The 19,734-nt window shown below is 42.8% G+C and overlaps 1 protein-coding gene across 2 annotated transcripts in view; it reads right to left on the minus strand.

Annotated features, from left to right (window-relative positions):
* CHM (CHM Rab escort protein) overlaps nt 1-19,734 on the minus strand; it is a 77,526-nt gene that overhangs the window by 33,443 nt on the left and 24,349 nt on the right. For both annotated transcript variants that reach the window (XM_060692097.2, XM_060692098.2), the window contains 4 exons: nt 13,812-14,205; nt 10,556-10,672; nt 8,874-8,994; nt 7,785-8,010 (listed from right to left, as the gene is read on the minus strand). In XM_060692097.2, the coding sequence (XP_060548080.2) occupies nt 7,785-8,010; nt 8,874-8,994; nt 10,556-10,672; nt 13,812-14,205 (858 nt within the window). The remainder of the gene's footprint in view (nt 1-7,784; nt 8,011-8,873; nt 8,995-10,555; nt 10,673-13,811; nt 14,206-19,734) is intronic.

Consider the following 19,734-nt stretch of genomic DNA (forward strand, 5'->3'; position numbering starts at 1 on the left):
TTTGCTTAACTGAAGGAGCAAGGCATGGAGGCAGGGGTGAAATCCAGCAGGTTCTGACAGGTTCTGGAGAACCGGTAGCGGAAATTTTGAGTAGTTCGGAGAACCAGCAAATACCACCTCTGGCTGGCCCCAGAGTGGGGAGGGAATGGGGATTTTGCAGTATCCTTCCCCTGGAGTGGGGTGGGAATGGGGATTTTGCAGTATCCTTCCCCTGGAGTGGGGAGGGAATGGGGATTTTGCAGTATCCTTCCCCTGGAGTGGGGTGGGAATGGAGATTTTGCAGTATCCTTCCCCTGGAGTGGGATGGGAATGGAGATTTTGCAGTATCCTTTCCCTGCCACGCCCACCAAGCCACGTTCACCGAACCAGTAGTAAAAAAATTTCACCACTGCATGGAGGGCTTCACTACAAACTACACTAAGTTATCAAACATGGTTTACAGCTCAATGTGGTTATTTGGCTTAATGTGTTGTGTGAATGCTCCCAAACGTTATGCCATGCTGGCTTTCTTAACCATCTACTGTATTAAGAGGAACTTCAGCGGAATTGCTCCTCCAGAGACATCTGATCTGATTGGGTATTAGAAGAATATTCCAAAAAAAAAAAAAACCCCAAAAAGTGAAGAGATCCCTGGACCAGGAAATGGATTTAATCATCTTGTACATGTTAAACACATATACAAATTGTGGCACTTACTACCACAATTTTTTGCCACATTTGGGTGTTTTTTTTTGAAGTTTTTTATTAGTAATTCAAAATTAAAAACATTGGACATAGATATGACATCACTGGTCCCAAGCATCTTCCAACACTTTAAGTTAATACCTAATACACTAATGATAATATAATATTCTTGCCACATTTGTTAAGGGAATCCCTGACATTGTTAAGTTAGAAACATGGTTGTTAAGTGAATCTGGGTTTGGGTTCGGCCTGTCAGGAGATCGCAAAGGGGGGGGGGTCACATGACCCTGAGGACATTGCCACCGTCATAAATGTGAGTCAGTTGCCTAGTGCCTAAATTTTGATCACCACGGGGATGCTGCAACGGTCGTTAAGTGTGAAAAACGCTCGTAAGTCACTTTTTTTCAGTGCCGTTGTTAACTTCAAAGGGTCACTACACAAACTGGTGTAAGTCGAGGACTGCTTGTATCCAGCAACCGACTGTTTAACAACAACAGCAACAAAATCTCGAAGTATTCTGAATGGGTATTTTCCGAGAAACGGTTTCCTCACAACGGATTGTGAAGTGGAACTCTCACAAAGGCCTTTGTGTGCTTAGGAGGCATGTTTCAACACAAAGGTTATTTTCAAATTAAAAGGCCTGTCCTGTCAAAACTTGAGAAATAATATGGGCAAGGACAACAAAAGCATTCCATAGCTTTATTAACGACGGCGCTCACTGATCTGTGAATAACCGAGAGAGAAAAAAGGGAAGATTATTGAGTTACTTTACCAATCTATCCATCCATCATTGGACAGCAGGTCTCAGACGTGATGGATGGTCTCACTTCACTGATATTTGTCCCAAACTAAGATTCGTAGGAAGGTAGGAGAGAGGGAAGAAGGAAGGAAAGAAGGAAGGAGAGAGAGAGAGAAGGAGGGAAGGAGGAAGGAAAGAGGGAGGGAAGGAAGGAGGGAGGGAGAGGAAGTAAGGAGGTAGGGAGGGAAGAAGGAAGGAAAGGAGAGAAAGAGGGAAGGAAGGAGGGAGGAAGGAAGGAGGGAGGGAAGGAGGGAGGGAGGGAAGGAAGGAGGGATGGAAGAAGGAAGGAAAAAGGAAGGAGAGAGGGAAGGAAGGAGGGAAGGAGGAAGGGAAGAGGGAGGGAAGGAAGGAGGGAGAGGAAGGAGGGAGGGAGGGAAGAAGAAAGGAAAGGAGAGAAAGAGGGAAGGAGGGAGGGAGGGAGGGAGGGAGGGAGGGAGAGGGAAGGAGGGAGGGAGGGAAGAAGGAAGGAAAGAAGGAAGGAAGGGAAGGAAGGAAGGAAGAAGGGAGGGAAGGAAGGGGGAGGGAGAAGAAGGAGGGGGGAGGGAGGGAGAGGAAGGAAGGAGGGAGAGAGGGAAGAAGGAAGGAAAGGAGAGAAAGAGGGAAGGAGGGAAGGAGGGAGGAAGGAAGGAAGGAAGGAGGGAGGGAGGGAGGGAGGGAGGGAGGGAAGAAGGAAGAAAAGAAGGAAGGCGGTAGGGAAGGAAGGAAGAAGGGAGGGAAGGAAGGAAGAAGGGAGGGAGAGGAAGGAAGGGGGAGGGAGGGAGGGAAGGAAGGAAGGAAAAAACACACTCCTCCACCAAACACAAGTACGGCCCTGCTTTTCATACTTTAACACACATCTGAGAAGAATGTAAAACTCACTCCAGAAAGTGGTTCAAATCAAACATTTTTATTTTTTTTTAATTTGATTTATATGCCGCCCTTCTCCGGAGACTCAGGGCATCTTACAGTGCGTTAAGCAATAGCCTTCATCCTTTTGTATATTTATTCAAAGTCAGCTTATTGCCCCCACAATCTGGGTCCTCATTTCACCTACCTTAGAAAGGATGGAAGGCTGAGTCAACCTTGAGCCTTGGCGAGATTCGAACCTGCAGTAATTGCAGGCAGCTGGTCTTAATAAGCTTAATAACAGGGTGCCTTAAACCCCTGTACTACCAAGGCTCTAAGCTATTTCATGGCTATCTGCTACCAGGAATAATAATAATAAAAAAAATATGGAAAATTTAAAAAAAAAGCAACGTAACAAACTGCATCTAGGTAGTTCTCGACTTACAAGCACAATGGAGCCCAAAATTGTTGCTAAGAGAGAAATTTGTGAAGGGTTAAGTGAATTTTTCCCATTTTACGACCTTTCTTCTCCCATTGGAAGGGACCTCCAAGGTCCCTTCCAACTATTCTATTCTATTCTATTCTATTCTATTCTATTCTATTCTATTCTATTCTATTCTATTCTATTCTATTCTATTCTATTCTATTCTATTATGTGCTTGGCAACCAGAAGTTCCTGTCCCCACTGTGGTTATAAGTGGAGGACCACTGTCATGGTGACTTTCAGAAGCCACTTTGGATTCCATTTGTTCAATCTTGTGTTGATGTACTGGCCGCTCACCTCCCACCAACTAAGATTCTTCTTTCTGCAACTCGATGCTGAGCTACTCTTCCTTCTACCTTCCGCCACAAGAGGCACACAGAATGCAAATTGGCTCTTTAAAACTGGTGATAAAGATTTTCATCATGCTTGAAATTGGGTGTCATCTATTATTAAATTGCCAATTAACACCTCTGCGTATCTGTAAAGTCAAGGATCTCCGAGACGGAGAGGTCTTGTGTTTGTAGACGGATAGAACTAACACATTAAAACATGCGCACTCATGATTAAATCAGCCTTTAATGAACTTTGGATCTTCAAATATGAGGTGGCAGTGCCAGGATTGTCTGGGGTAATGGGAAGAAGTCTAGCATGGCTGGAGAAGGCTGAATTAAAGGATTTTTTTTTTAAATTGAGAAACGCAAGTTAGCTAAGCTTCTGCACTTTTTGACAGCTTTCTTTTGGGTCTGAGTTATGTACAGCAGCCAAACAATAAAAAGCTGTCATCTTCTACACTGAAGGCAAAGAAAAGGAAGAAGCTGAATGCTACCTGGGATTCTCTGCATCAAACTGGAGATCCAGCAAAATTTCCCACCCCTTAACCTTAACCCACTATAGACACCGTGGCTTCTCCTTTAAGAAAGAGAGAGTTGGGCAAAAAGGGGACGTGGTGGCTCAGTGGCTGAGTTGTCGATCGAAAGGTCGGCAGTTCAGTGGTTCGAATCCCTAGTGCCGCATAACGGGATGAGCTCCCGTTGCTTGCCCCAGCTTCTGCCAACCTAGCAGTTCGAAAGCACGTAAAAAAATGCAAGGAGGAAAATAGGGACCACCTTTGGTGGGAAGGTAACAGCGTTACCTTATCGGGGCATTCCCCAGACTCCAGGATTGGCCCATGTTCCTCCCCAGCCTCCTACTGTCCGACTCGGCTGCCAGCTCCGCAGGCTGCTGGCAGACCACAACGGTTCCCTAGTTGGGTAATGAAATATCTTCATGAAACAACCAAGCTCAGAGAGCACCAAGGACGCCACAGTTCAACCCTGAGTTTCTAATCACAACTATCTGATCTTACTGTGCTCGGGCTAAATCTTGTGACTCAGCATTGTGTTATTATTCTTGAGAATAGTTCCATGACAGACAGTGATTCAAAGGCTTCTCTCTAAACATCAGGTCTCTTTTTCGTACTCTAGAAAAATGTAAATATCTTTTTGTGTGGTTTTGGGGACAAAGAGGAGGGGAGAGAAGAAAAACAGCGTCCAGGAAGAAAAATAGTGGATTGTCCCTTTTTTGGAACAATGGAATGCTTTCATTTTCATTGCCAGATGTATTTTGAATCCCCACCATGAAGTTGTCAGAAGTTCCCACCCTCCATTGAAGGGAGACTATTTCCATCAAAGGAAAGGAATCCGAGGTTCCAATTCACTCAGACACGGAAAAGAAACCCATTCTATGTATTGATTAGATCTAGACTTAGACTTAGAATAACTTTATTGTCACTTTGAATGTACACTAATCGGCATACATCATTAAAATGAAATTTCATTGCATATAGCTCTCAAAGGGTCACCACCTCCAATATAGCTTCCTAACAGACAGGAAGCAGCAGGTGAAGCTAAACAGAATCACATCAGATACCTGTACAATTAGCACAGGGGGCCCCCCAAGGATGTGTGCTCTCTCCATTTCTATTCTCTTTTCTCTATATACCAATGACTGCATCTCAAACGATCCATCTGTTAAACTGAAGTTTGCAGATGATACAACATTGATTGGTCTCATTCGAGACAATGATGAATCCGCATATAGACGGGAGGTTGAACAACTAGCCTCGTGGTGCGACCGGAACAATGTGGAACTGAACACACTCACAACCGTAGAAATGGTGGTAGACTTTAGGAGAAACCCTCCCATACTACCACCTCTCGCAATACTAGATAACATAGTATCAACAGTAGAGACCTTCAAATTTCTAGGTTCTATCATATCTCAAGACCTAAAATGGACACCTAACATCAAAAAAGCACAACAAAGAATGTTCTTTCTGTGCCAACTCAGGAAGCTCAAATATAATTTTGATGAGCCCTGCATTTAAAAATGGGCACCTCTGTCAATGGAAGAATAAGAATAAATAAGAATAAGAGGAGGAGGAGGAGGAGGAGGAGGAGGAGGAGGAGGAGGAGGAGGAGGAGGAGGAGGAGGAGGAGGAGGAGGAGGAGGAGGAGGAGGAGGAGGAGGAGGAGAAGGAGGAGAAGGAGGAGAAGGAGAAGAAGTTGGATTAGCTCACAACTGTTTCAAAATAACTCCTGATTTTACGTACACTTCAGGGACCACCACAGTTCTCGAGAACGTTGCAGAGTTGATGCCCAGCTCATTTGGAATGCAAGGATATGACTTACAAATGTCTTTGAATCATTCACATAAATATGCATGCATGTCGTTTATAACGGTAGCCTTGATGAGAAGACACAGGATAACTGAGCGCAAGGAACGCTTAAAGAGGGTTACATTAAAACAGAATATGAAGAGGCGGTTAGAAATCACAGGGCAAGTGACACCTTACTCTGATAACCCGGCGATAAAAAATTGTAGGCTATGATGTATAGGCAGAGTTGATGCCACTTGGTAGACCGGTTGAAGACTCTGCCTGGAAATCTTACAGGCCAGGCAGAACTGGGAAACACATACCAGGGCACAGGTAGTCCTCGACGTACAACCGCAATTGAGCCCAACATTTTCTGTTGCTCAGCGAAAAACATTTGTTCACTCGATTTTGCCCGTTATTACCACCTTTCTTGCTAAGTGAATCACTGCAGGTCGTTAAGTGAATCTGGCTTCCCCGTGGACTTCCCCGCTGGTCAGAAGGTCGCCAAAGGGGATCGCACGACCGCGGGACACGGCACGACCATCATAAATATGAGTCGGTGGCCAAGCGCCTGAATTTTGATCACATGATGCCGGAGAGGACGTAAAGTGTGAAAAATGGACATAAGTCACTTTTACAGTGCTGTTGCAGGTTCGAACTGACACTAAATGAACTGTTGTAAGTAGAGGACTACCTGTACAAGGATGAAGGAAGCCGTGTATTTTGAAAATAAAAGAATTTTAAAGGCGGGGGGAATCTTTAAAGAAAGACTCACTGGCGTATAAGTCAATGAATATGCAGTAAGAGATTACTACTGTAATGCTCTCTACGTGGGGCTCCCCTTGAAGAGCACTCGGAGGCTCCAACTGGTCCAGAATGCGGCCGCGCAGGTAATTATGGGTGCAACTCGTTGCGCCCATGTAACACCTCTCCTGCGCGAGCTGCACTGGCTCCCAGTGGTCTTCCGGGTGCGATTCAAGGTGTTGGTTACCACCTTTAAAGCGCTCCATGGCTCAGGACCTGGGTACCTACGAGACCGCCTTCTGCCACCGATAGCCTCCCACCGACTAGTCTGCTCCCACAGAGAGGGACTCCTCAGGGTACCGTCGGCCAAATTATGTCGGCTGGCGACACCCAGGGGGAGAGCCTTCTCTGTGGGAGCCCCTGTCCTTTGAGGCTTTTTTTAGCCTATTTTCGGACCTCAAAAACTGACTGGAAAAAGCCTCAAAAACGGGTCAAAAAAGCCTCAAAAATGCCCCCCAAAAAGCCTCGAAAACGGGCCGAAAAAAACTTCAAAAATGGGCCAACAAAAGCCCCCAAAATGGGCTGAAAAAAGCCTTGAAACCGGGCTGAAAAAAGCCCCCAAAATGGGCCAAAAAAAGCCTCAAAAATGAACTGGAAAAAGACTGGAAAAGGGCCGAAAAAAGGGAGGCCAAAAACTTTTTTTTGTTGTTTTCCTCTTCTAAATTTAGGTGGTCTTATAGTCCGAAAAATACAGTAACAAATTTTTCACTTAGCAACAGAAATATTGGGCTCAATTGTAGATGTAAGTCAAGGATTACCTGTGACTTTCAACGATCACTAAACGAATGGTTGTTAAGCTACCTGTACTCATTTTTGGCACAAAAGTGATTTGCTTTCAACAAATTTTTAATTGTAATGAACTTTTGTCAGCCTTTGGACTTCTACCAATGGCCCATGTTACCAATTCCGTTCTTCCAGGCATTGTTTTTTGGTGTTCTACATAATATATGAGGATAAATGCTAAGTCCATGGTTTGCTTTAACCATGATATGGTAAATAAAACCACAGCAACCAGGCTTACATGGCTGAGGGATTCAGGGAGTTGAAGCAGGGGTGAAATCCAGCAGGTTCTGACAGGTTCTGGAGAACTGGTAGTGGAAATTTTGAGTAGTTCGGAGAACCAGGAGCGGAAATTTTTAGTAGTTTGGAGAACCAGCAAATACCACCTCTGGCTGGTCCCAGAGTGGGGTGGGAATGGAGAATTTTGCAGTATCCTTCCCCTGCCACGCTCACCAAGCCACGTTCACAGAACTGGTAGTAAAAAAAAATTGGATTTCATCACTGAGTTGAAGTCCACATATTTTGAAATTGCCAAGGTTGGGGAAATCCTGCTCTAACGTATCAAGGGTTGGCCAACTAAGAGTCACTTTCTTAACTTCTGTCCGTCCAAGTGCAAAGCAACACAAGGCCTACAAGCCATATTTGCTTAAACAGCAGAGGCATATTTTCCAACTTAAATGCTTCAAGATACATCAAAAGGAAAATGATAAAGACCTTTTTAAAAAACGAACTAAAGTGCCTAAAAAAAAGAGAGAGAGAAGAAATACACTTACCGACAAAAACACTGAGGGATTTCCCCTTGGCCGTACAAAGGAAATAAGAAGGGGGTGTTGCCGTAGCGCCCCAGGCACTGCAGGAATTTTTGAGTGGCCTTCAGTCCGTCGATGGTGCAGCAATCGGCCTCCGAGACCATCGCAATGGAATGCAGAATGAAATGCTGCAGGTTGGGAGTTAACTTCTGGGTTTTTAAATAGTCGGCAAACTTGCAATCCTTCTGAGCTGTCTCAGGAGAAGAGAAGAGAGAAGAGAAGAGAAAGGGAGGAGAGGAGAGGAGAGGAGAGGAGGAGAGGAGAGGAGAGGAGAGGAGAGGAGAGGAGAGGAGAGGAGAGGAGAGGAGAGGAGAGGAGAGGAGCAGGGAAGGGGGAGGAGAGGAGAGGAGAGAAGAAGAGAGGAGCAGGGAAGGGGGAGGGGAGGAGAAGAGAGCAGGGCAGGGGGAGGGGAGGGGAGGAGAGGAGAAGAGAAGAGAGGAGCAGGTAAGGGGGAGGGAGAGGGAGAGGAGAGGAAGGTGGATGGGAAGGGATGGGGAGAGGAGAGGAGAGGAGAGGAAGGTGGATGGGGAGGGGAGAAGAGAGAAGAGAGAAGAGGAGAGGGGAGGGGAGGGGAGAGGAGAGGAGAGGAGAGGAGAGGAGAGGAGAGGAGAGGAGAGGAGAGGAGAGGAGAGGAGAGGAGAGGAGAGGAGAGGAGAGGAGAGGAGAGGAGAGGGAAGTAATTTCAGCATGACCATCTTTATATAAGTCAAGAAAACACAAAGTGCTCAGTTACAAGTAGTCCTTTACTTACGACTGATCGCTCAACGACCATTCTGTGTTGTCTTATTCCAAGGTTCCAAGATCATCCCTTTCAGATCTAGGGTTGGCCAACATGGGCATCACGAACGCCAACATCCAGACTGAGCACAGATGTTGTCAATAAGGTCTCGGCCACCCTCATGAATGGTCAGAACCTCTCCACCACAGCAACCCAACAAAGTAAAGCACTTGGGAACTCCAAGCCCCCCTGGCGCTTCCTGACATGCTCCCACGGTAAATTAGGTTCTGTTCATTGAAAAATAAGGATTTCACCATCCGGGGAAAGATGCTCACCTTGGTATTCATCAGGGCGCTGTTCAAAATCCAGGCAAAAGGTCAGAAATCTCATCAGCATTCTTTTTTCCACCATCGTCAGCTGTTTGTTATTGAAAATGTCCGCTCTGGAACATGGAACCTGAAACAAAAGAGTTTTGGGGTCATCCTCCCTTTTGCACTTGGCTCGAGCAAAGAGATAACAATGGCAGCATCCTTGCAAAGAGGAACTCACAACCTTGGGGTGGACTACTCCCTTGAGAGTCAAACCTGTCCCAACGTTAAAGGCCTGGAAGCCATCTTTTGCATTGGGCCTTCAGGCCTGCCACATTTCCTACTGTGGGAAACTGGGAGGGGGGGATTGTATGGAGCATGGGTGATATGTAGTCATAATAACATTCCTTTCTCAGGGAGTCAAGGACATCTTGCCCTGCACCTGGATGGATGGAACTGGGAGGCATCTCCAGTTGGGATGGTGCTTTGATTGGACTATGTGATGGACATGTGGGTGCTGAGCAGGGACTTGGACTTTCCTTTGGGTGGGGGAAACCTGGAAACTTTCAGATTTAGGTTTTCCCAGATGTGACAATAGGACATCTCTAATAAAATGGAACTTTGAGGAACTTCAGGCCTCGGAGTTTTCTTTCGTTGGGGGTGTTACTTGGAACCCTGACAGGCCATTTTAAGATTTTTTTCCCCATTTGATTTTTAATTGTCATGATTCTATAATTTAAAAAAAAATCCTAATTTAATTTTTACTTTTAATGTTAATTTTTATACGTTGCTTTATTTATCAGTTGGATTATATTGCACGCCACCCAGAGGCTCTCTTTGAGGGAGTTGGGTGGTTTAGAAATAAAAAATACAAAAAATAAAATAATAAAATAAAATAAAATAAAATAAAATAAAATAAAATAAAATAAAATAAAATAAAATAAAATAAAATAAAATAAAATAAAATAAAATAAAATAAAATAATAAAATAAAATAAAATAAAATAAAATAAAATAAAATACGTACTGAATAGATGGAAGTAAGAGGCAGGAATCAATAGGACTATATTAATGAAAATAGCAATAGCAACAGTATTTAGATTTATATACCACTTCACAGTGTTTTTACAGCTTTCTCTAAGCGGTTTACAGAGGCAGCATGTTGTCCTCAACAATCTAGGTCCTCATTTTATCAACCTCGGAAGGATGGAAGGCTGAGTCAACCTTGAGCAGATCAGGATCGAACTCTTGGCAGTGGGCAGATTTAGCCTGTAATACTGCATTCTAACGAAGGGAAGGGAAGGGAAGGGAAGGGAAGGGAAGGGAAGGGAAGGGAAGGGAAGGGAAGGGAAGGGAAGGAAAGGAAAGGAAAGGAAAGGAAAGGAAAGGAAAGGAAAGGAAAGGAAAGGAAAGGAAAGGAAAGGAAAGGAAATAGCACTTATATACTGCTTCACAGTGCTTTTACAGTCCTTCCTAAGCGGTTTACAGAGTCAGCCTATTGCCCCCAACAATCTGGGTCCTCATTTTATCGACTTCAGAAGGATGGAAGGCTGAGTCAACCTTGAGCCGGTCAAAATCAAACTCCTGACAGTGGGCAGAGTCAGCCTGCAATCCAGCACTTTAAACCCACAGTGCCACCACGGCTCAGTGAAAAGGAACGCTTTCCAAAGAGCCGTGAGTTCGATTTTGCAATTTGACCGATCGGCGTACCTGTTCCACTCTGCCGTCTCTCAAGACAAGAATACGGGTAACGTTTTTGAACTCGGCATATCGGCTGACATTTGACTTGATGAGGAGGTCAATCAGCAATCCTCGGGAATAAAGGAGCTGCAGGAGAGAAGAAGAAGAAGAAAAAAAGAACATGTGTACAAATTCTTCCGAGAAAACACGATTGCTATTTTCAATAAACTTTTTTACTTCCTTGCTGTTATTGCTTGCAAGGAACCCGCTTCCCAAGAATGCTAGGCATTTTGGTAAATTAAAAGTGGCTCTTTTGGCCGAGAAACTGGAAGGAGAAGAAAACAGAACGCAAACAGTCTTAAAAATAAATAATGACATTTTGAAAAGCAGCAGCAAATCAGCCCTTATGCAGCTGGAGGAAATAACCTCAAAGGCTGAAGGGGACACAACCGAAGTAATAATTTTCTGCAAAGGAATATTATTGCACTAGGAAAAGAACTGGAGAAACAATCTTAGAATTACAGTAGTGGCCAAAATTGTGGAAACCTTTTGGGAAAAGTGTATTTTCTAAAACTAGCTAATAACACCACTTTTTTTTCCCCAGAGTAGTACCATATAATTAGGTATCAATGGAAAGATTATTTAATCAAGAACGTAATGCAATAACTTTTATGAAGGAGTTGCTATTAGAATAGCAGTTCCAGTATAAAGAAGAAAAGGGAAACACGTAGGAAAAACGAGATATGCAAAAATTATCATCGTAGAAAAAATGAGATATACAAAAATTACCACGTCAGTTAATACTTAGTTGGGGAATCGTTAGCATGAATTGCAGCCTTACAACGTCTTCCCATGGAGTGAACCAAGTCTTTTAGTTCTGCAGCTGTTCTAATGTGAAACCAAGATTGAATGATGGCTTCTATTAACTGGGTTTTATTGCTTCTGACTAACAAGTTTCTTGAGTCGGCTTCATCGATTTTCAGTTGGATTAAGGTCTGGACTATTTCCAGGCCATTCCAGCAGTGGAATAGGATTATCTTGAAACTCAAAAAAAAAAAAAAAAAAAAGTGGTGTTATTAGCCATCAAACCTCAAAAATACACTTCTCCCAAAAGATTTCCACAATTTTGGCCACTACTGTAAAAGAAACTACAGGTGGTCCTCGACTTACGACCACAATTTCTGTTGCCGAGTGAGACAGTTATTAAGTGAGGTTTGCCCAATTTTACAACTTTTCTTGCCCCAGTGGTTAAGGGAACCACAGCAGTTGTTAAGTGAGTAACGTGGCTGTTAAGTGAATCTGGCTTCCCCATGGACTTCGTTTCTTAGAAGGTTGCCAAAAGGGGGATCACATAACCCCGTCATAAATGTGAGACCGTTGCCAAGCGTCTGAATTGTGATCCTGTGACCATGGGGTTGCTGCAACGGTCGTTAAGTGAGACAAATGGTCATACGTCGCTTTTTTCAGTGACGTAACCTCGAACGGTGTTGTAAGTCGAGGATTATCTGTATTTGATACTATGCAAATCAAAAAGTTATCTGGAAGAAAATTAAAAAGATTCTTACTGGAGGTATTCACGATGCTCAAACCTTCAAATAATAATAATAATAAAATCTAGCTATATATTCTGGAAGAATATATTTGACAAGACTTCCAGAGGTTTTAATCTTCTTTATAATATTCTACATATCCTTTCTACTTCATCTTCCCCGTTTTTTGGTGTTTGGACTCCCGATCTTAACGGCTGTCTTTATTTCTTCAATATCCCAGCAAGCCTGCAAGGGTTACAAGTTGAAACCATAAAACTTAATCTTCTAAATACCTTTGCTCACTTTGTATAAGCTCCAAATTTATTATACATTCTTGGAAGGACATGAATGTAAAAACCTCTCTCGCGCAAGATGGATGACCTCACTTCGAAAAGGCAATGCTCCACTGGAGAATGTTAGTTACAACAGGCCATCATTCTCAAAAGTAGTCGGGAATCAGAAGGAGATGACTTTGCAAGGCCAGAGAGAGAGAGAGATACAGAGGAATTTGCTTTCCGAATCCAAGCTGTGTGCCTTGCCCAGATCTTGGGCAGAAGATCATGGATGGCAAAACAGACCAAAACAGGACCATGGAGAGCTCTGAGCAAACGGTTTGCTTTGATGGAAGGTTAAATCAAGGGTAGATTCCGTACCAGGGTGGATAAAAATCGACGATTTAAAAAAATAAATTTAAAAAAAATTGGATTTTTTTTTAATTAAATCAGATTTTTTTGATTTTTATCAAATTTATTTTAATAAAATGCTTTTGGAGTAAAAAAAAAATCTATCTAAAAAGGTAGTTTTCTATTTAAGATACATTGATAATTTAGTTATGTAGCACAAGGCTGTAGATTCTGCAATATTTACATTTTGGGTAAACTCATTCAATGCATCCACGCTCTGCATGCTAAATAGGAAACCTTCGTTTTGTTTGCAAATAATCATATTAAAGATTCGAACTAACAGCAAGAATGAGTCCTTACATTGAAAGAGCCCCTGTCATTTCAGATCCATCATGGTAGCACCTGTTTAGCGGGCATCCACTCACCTGCCGCCGCCACGTCCCTCACCTTGTTGTGTCACTGCTGCATCACCAGCCATCCCATTAAAGTGAATGGGACTGTTGGTTAGTCAACAATGAGTCAGAGGAGGAGCTGCTGTGGGACTCACTTAAGAAATGTCAACAGCTAGGATTGTATTTGCAAAAAATTGGAAAAGTGAAGAGATCCCTACAGATGAGAATGCGATTAGGAAAATACTAGAATGTGCAGAAATGAACAGATTGACACTGGCTATCAAAGAGAAAGAACAAACTGATTATTATACAATTTGGGAATCTTTTTACCAGCGGTTAGAGAATAGATGTAAGAATTAATAGTAAAAAAGTTACTTAAAAGAATAGAAAATGTATTAATGTTTAATATAATTAATAGAGTTAAATAAATCACAATGGGATTGTCATAATATTCGATACTTAAGGTATTGGAAATTAAGCCAAGATGAGATTAAGCAATGAATAAGATTGTATATTTTAATGTTGGCACGAAATATGTGTACCCAGAAGACACACTGGTTGATGGAAAATGGGTTGTTTATATAAAAATAAAATTAAAAAAAAACTTTTTTAAAAAATGTCTCGCTTGGCAACAAAAATTTGGGGCTGTTTTAAGTTTGTAAGTCGAGAACTATCTGCATGATTAATAAGCAGAAGTGACTTTAAAAAAAAAAAACCAGAAAAATATAGTTAAGTCTCTTACCTTAGAAACTAAATCAATATTAAACCGCCTCCCTTCTTTTACAATTTGGGGATAGGTGATTTTCCTTGGTTCAGCTGCATCTTCAGGGACTGGCTCAGATTTATGGTCTCCTGTTGCCAATGCTGTTGGATCGGGCACGATGCTGTCAGAGGACTTCCCTTCCAGAGAAGTCCCTCCTGTCTCCTCTTCGTCACTGATACCTTGTAGATCACCTCCTGCATCGCTTTGAGGGCAGATCTCTTCGCTTTTGGCCCCATCGTCTGAAGATAAGCATCCATTCTCGACCTCGGTGACCGCAGAGGTCTCCTCTGAATCCTTACTAAAGGCAGAAGTGGCTGAGGCAGATGGTCTTGGTAGTGCACCGGCTTCTTCAACATCCTCAGCTGAGTCCTGGCTGGGTTGTTGTTTGTTTTTTTCCCCAAAGAGAGAAAGAAAAATCAGTTCCCCAACATTGCAGTTAGAGGCTTCCCCAACTAACTTAGCCAATGCAACAAGAACGATGATGTCTATGGAGATTCTCCATCATCCAGGTCAGTTGTCCCAAATATGCTTTTTCCAAAAATAGAGTAGAGTAGAGTAGAGTAGAGTAGAGTAGAGTAGAGTAGAGTAGAGTAGAGTAGAGTAGAGTAGAATAGAATAGAATAGAATAGAATAGAATAGAATAGAATAGAATAGAATAGGGGTAGGGGTAGGGGTAGGGGTAGGGGTAGGGGTAGGGGTAGGGGTAGGGGTAGGGGTAGGGGTAGGGGTAGAATATAGTAGAACAGAATAGGAGTAGAACAGAATAGGAGTAGAGTAGAATAGATCAGAATAGGAGTAGAGTAGAGTAGAACAGAACAGAACAATAATGGAATGGAATGGAATGGAATAGAAATAATGGAAAGGGAAATAGAGAAATAGAAATAGAGCTGGAAGGGACCTTGGAGGTCTTCTAGTCTAGCCCCCTGCTCAAGCAGGAATGCCAATACTATTTCAGATAAGTGGCTGTCTAGTCTCTTATAAACCTCCAGTGATGGAGCGCCCATGATTTCTGAAGGCAAGCTATTCCATTGGTTCGTTGTCCTCACTGTTAGGAAAGTTTCTCCTTAATTCCAGGTTGCTTCTCTCTTTGATTAGTTTCCAACCCTTGTTTCTTGTCCTGCCCTCTGGTGCTTTGGAGAATAATTTGACGCCCTCTTCTTTGTGGCAGCCCTTCAAATACTGGAATGCTGCTATCATGTCGCCCCTAATTCTTCTTTTCTTTAGACTAGCCCAACCCAACTCCTGCAGCCATTCTTTATATGTTTCAGTCCCCTGATTATCTTATTTGCTCTTCTCTGAACTTTTTCCAAGTTTTCCAAGTCTCCGAACTAGACTTTCTTGGGGTTTTTTCCCCCTTGAAAACGTTTCTCTTCTCATTCAAGAAGAGAACTTCTCACCCTAGAAGCGAACTTCTTCAGAACTGAAGAAGCTCCTTGCACGAGAAGCAAAATGTTTTCCAGGGGTAAAAAAAAAAAAAAAACCAAGGAAGGAAGGACAGTTGTCTTTTGGAAAAAACACCTTTGGGACAACAAGAGCTACGCCTTTCCGCTTTGATCCACTTTCACTGGAGTTATAATAATCTGAACATGGAAGCCGGGATGCTATTACAGAAACCACATCCTAAAGTGTGGGCAAAAAGCTACAGTAGATGAATATTAGTGCATACACTGTTATATAATAAAATAAAAGCAGTAACAAGAGAAAACATGGAATAATTGAACAACGACAGACTGTAACTTAATATAAATGTGTATCATTATTAGAAATATATAAATTGAATGCAATAATTGTGATTAATTCTACTAGTTTTATTTCTATTAGAACAGAGATGGCCAACCTTTTTGGCACTGAGTGCCCAAACAGGAATGTGCGTGCATGCGCGTGCATATGAGAGCGCCGGAGCACCAGAAACCCAAAGACCAGCTGGCCGGCGCACACATGCCTGTTTTTTGGCACATTTTCAGGCTGTTTTCCAGGCCATTTTCAGGCTGTTTTTGAGCCAGAAAATGGGCCAAAAAACCAGGTCCAAAAAGGGGCCAGAAAATGGCCTGTTTGGCTGTTTTTCGGGCCGTTTTCCAGCGCTCCGGCACCAGAAACAATAGAGCAGCGTGATGATGCGCGTGTCCATAGAGAGGGCTCTGCGTGCCACCTCTAGCACGCATGCCATAGGTTCACCATCATGGTATTAGAATGTATGACACCAGGGGTGAAATGCTCCCGGTTCGGACCAGATCACCCGATCCGGTAGTGATAGCGGTGGGTGGTTCGGAGAACCGGTAGCAAAAATCCCTGTCCCCCCCCCCACATGCCCAGCTGAGCCACACAATCATCAGAGGCTTTTTTTTTTTAAAGCATTTTTTTCTACCTCTTCAGCTGAAAAAATGCTTTTAAAAGTAAAAAAAAAAAAGCCTCTTATGATCGCGCAGCTTAGCTGGGATCGTCAAAGGCTTTTAAAAGAAAAAAAACCTTTTTTTCTTGTAAATGCCTCTGACGATCCAAGCTGAGTTGCCTGATCATCAGAGGCATTTAAAAGAAAAAAAGCCTCTGCCGATCAGGCAACTCAGCTGGGATCGTCAGAGCCTTTTGAAAGCATTTTTTCTACAACCTCTTCGCCAAAGAGGTTGTAGAAAAAATGGCTTTAAAAGTTTTTTTTTTTTAAATGGCCACGCCCACCCAATCACATTACCCACCACCACCAAGCCATGCCCACAGAACCGGTAGTAACAAATTTTAGATTTCACCACTGTTTGACACCCAGGTGCCACACTGTTTACGCATTGATATGTTTGTAAAAAAATAAAAGAATAAAAAACTTGGGGGGGGGAAAAACTTTCACTGGAGTTATAATAATCTGAACATGGAAGCCTGGATGCTATTACAGAAACCACACCCTAAACTGCAGCAAAAGCTACAGTAGGTGAAGGATGATACCAAGTAGATAGAGGCATTTTATACCTGAATTGGGCCAGGATTGCCATTCTTCTCCCACCTCCCAAATTTGTATGTGTGTATAGGTATGGTTCAGGTAGTATGGTACAGGTAGTCCTTGACTTACAACAATTCATTAAGTGACCATTCAAAGTTACAACTTCACTGAAAAAAGTAACCTCTGACCATTTTTCACAATTGTGACTGTTGTAGCATCTTCCTGGTCACGTCCTCAAAATTCAGATGCTGGTTCATATTTATGACGATTGCAGTGTCACGTGATCCCCTTTTACGACCTTCTGACGGGCAAAGTCAAGGGGGAAGCCAGATTCACTTAACAACCGTGCTACTAATTTAACAACTTCAGTGATTCACTTACCGTACTTTACGGAGTATAAGACGCACTTTCCCTTCTCTCCCCCCCCCCCGAAAAGAGGGTGGAAATGTTGGTGCATCTTATACACCGGTGCGTCTTATAGTCTGAAAAATACGATAACAACGGTGGCCAGAAAGATCGTACAAATGAGGCAAAATCCACTCTCACTTAGCAACATAAATTTTGGGCTCGCTGCAGTCGTAAATCGAGAACTACCTGTAGCTGAGTTGTTGCTGGACTCCCAATTGGGGAAAATCCAATCCATTTTGTCTGCAAAGAACTGAAAATCGCTCCCTGCCAGCCTCCCAACTAAAGCAGAAACTTCTATCTAATCTTCCCGCAACAACAATGAGTTAAAAAGCAACTCTGGAATACGAATCTGAAATTTATAATCCCCATCCCGGATATTTTTTTCACCCAAGGACATAATTTTCAAAGAGAATAGATGCGGCAATAAAAACGGAAGCAGGGTGGGGGGAGAAATGTTCACATTTTAATCTTTGTACAGGTCTGGGGAGGAAAATCTCCCACCCGCTCGCTCCTTTTTCGGTCATGCTATCTCACAAAAAGGGATACATCTGCAGCACCAATTGTGGTGTAAATTCTGAACATTATCTAGTGTCGTTCATTAATTAATGGTCCCAACAAAGGAAATCTCTCAAAGCCAATGTGTCTTATTAATGCTTTGCCACAGTCACCCTTCCAATAGGTCAAAAGAAAAACTGCCAACCAGCTGGTTAATTTATGCAGCACAGGTGTTCACTATTTATTTTTCAGTCGTTTTCCCTTTTCTTTTTTTTAAAAATTCTTTTTCTCTATCCCACTTGTTGCAGAGATGGTATTCTCTCCCTTTTGATGGATGCATTTTATTTGGTGGCTGGCAGTTCAGCTTTGTACGTTCTATTACCGCTGCTACCCAGCTGTTTTATCCTTTCAAAATAAATGTTTAATGGCAACTTCATAGGAGTTCAAGCAAGTTAAGAAGCAAAGTGGGGGAGGGGAACGAAGCTGAAGCACGTAAAGCAACAAAATTGGGGTCAAATCAACTGTTCCTCGAGCGTAAATTAGATGCAGGGAATTGGGTTTTGGTTTGATTTGAAACAGCTTTTCTTTTTTAAATGGGCTCCATTAAATATATATATATATGTATGTATGTATGTATGCATGTGTGTGTGTATGTGTGTGTGTATATATATATATATATATATATATATATATATATATATATATGTAGGTCTTTGGTTATTCGGGTCTTCTCCCACGTAAAATTGGAAGTGTCTTGGCAACGTTTCGACGAAGTCTCATTCGTCATCTTCAGGCTGGTGTTCTCGGCTTCGTGCTTCCAGGAGCAATCACGAAGCCGAGAACACCAGCCTGAAGATGACGAATGAGACTTCGTCAAAACGTCGCCAAGACACTTCCAATTTTACGTGGGAGAAGACCCGAATAACCAAAGACCTACATACAAACACCCGCGAAAACCTGAGAAAACATATATATATATATATATATATATTCAAAAGCAAAGAGCTGGTGCAGATGCAATAACCAATCCAGAGCTACAAGAACAGTCTAGAACAGGGGTGTCAAATTCGATTTAAATTGAGGGCTGCATCAGGGTTGTGTTTGACCTTGAGAGCCCAGGGGCGTGGCCGGGTCTGGGCATGTCCGGGATGGGCATGGCCAGCTCGACTTCACTCATCAAGACTCCGTTTTGAACCACGACATCCTCCTGTAACCCTCTGCCAGCAAAAACGGTGTTCGGGGAAGCTGCGCACGGTCTACCCAGGTTCCATTTTCAGCCGAGGCGGCCTCCTGCAGCCCTCCGCCAGTGAAAACAGAGGTCCCCGAACTTCTGTTTCGCTGGCAAAGGGCTGCAGGAGACTGTCGTGGCTGAAAACAGAGGCTGAAAGGGCTGCGTGTGGCCCTCCCAAACTGTTTTCGCTGGAAGAGGGTTGCAGTAGGCCGTGCGTTACCCTCCCGAGCTCCATTTTCGCTGGCAGAGGCACCACAGGCCAGTCTTTCATTGTTTCCAGGGAGGCCCCCATGGGTCAGATCTAAGCACACCATGGGCCAGATTCAGCCCGCCAGCCTTGAGTTTGACACCCCTGGTCTAGAAGAAGGAATGATGTAAACAACAACTACCACCCCAAAATAGTCAAGGATTAGGAGCAACTCACTCCCTTATATGAAAGAATTGCAAATGTTTGGAGCTGTTTAATAAGAGAGGAAAAAAGAGATAGAAAACACTAAAAGTTAATTAATGTTATACAACGAGCATTCTTCTTCTTTACTCATAATACTTCATATATCATAAGATATAATATATCTATCATTCTTCATAATTCCGGTCACCTGATGAAACCACTTTGTAGGCAAAATGGGATTGACAAAAGGAAATATTTATTACCCGCACTATAAATTGTTTATACAAAAAACAAAAAGCAGGGTACACACTGAATAAACTATAAATAAGTAAGATACACCAGGGGATTGACTACCAAGAGCTTTGGCAATCGCTACAGACTTGAGTGGGTTATAAACAAATAAAATGTTCATTGATAGTATGGCTCCTTTTCTCCGTGTATTAAGGACAAT

The sequence above is a fragment of the Pantherophis guttatus genome, chromosome 12 (genome assembly GCF_059756535.1).
Source record: "Pantherophis guttatus breed Tessera chromosome 12, ASM5975653v1, whole genome shotgun sequence".
NCBI classification, from domain to species: Eukaryota; Metazoa; Chordata; class Lepidosauria; order Squamata; family Colubridae; genus Pantherophis; species Pantherophis guttatus.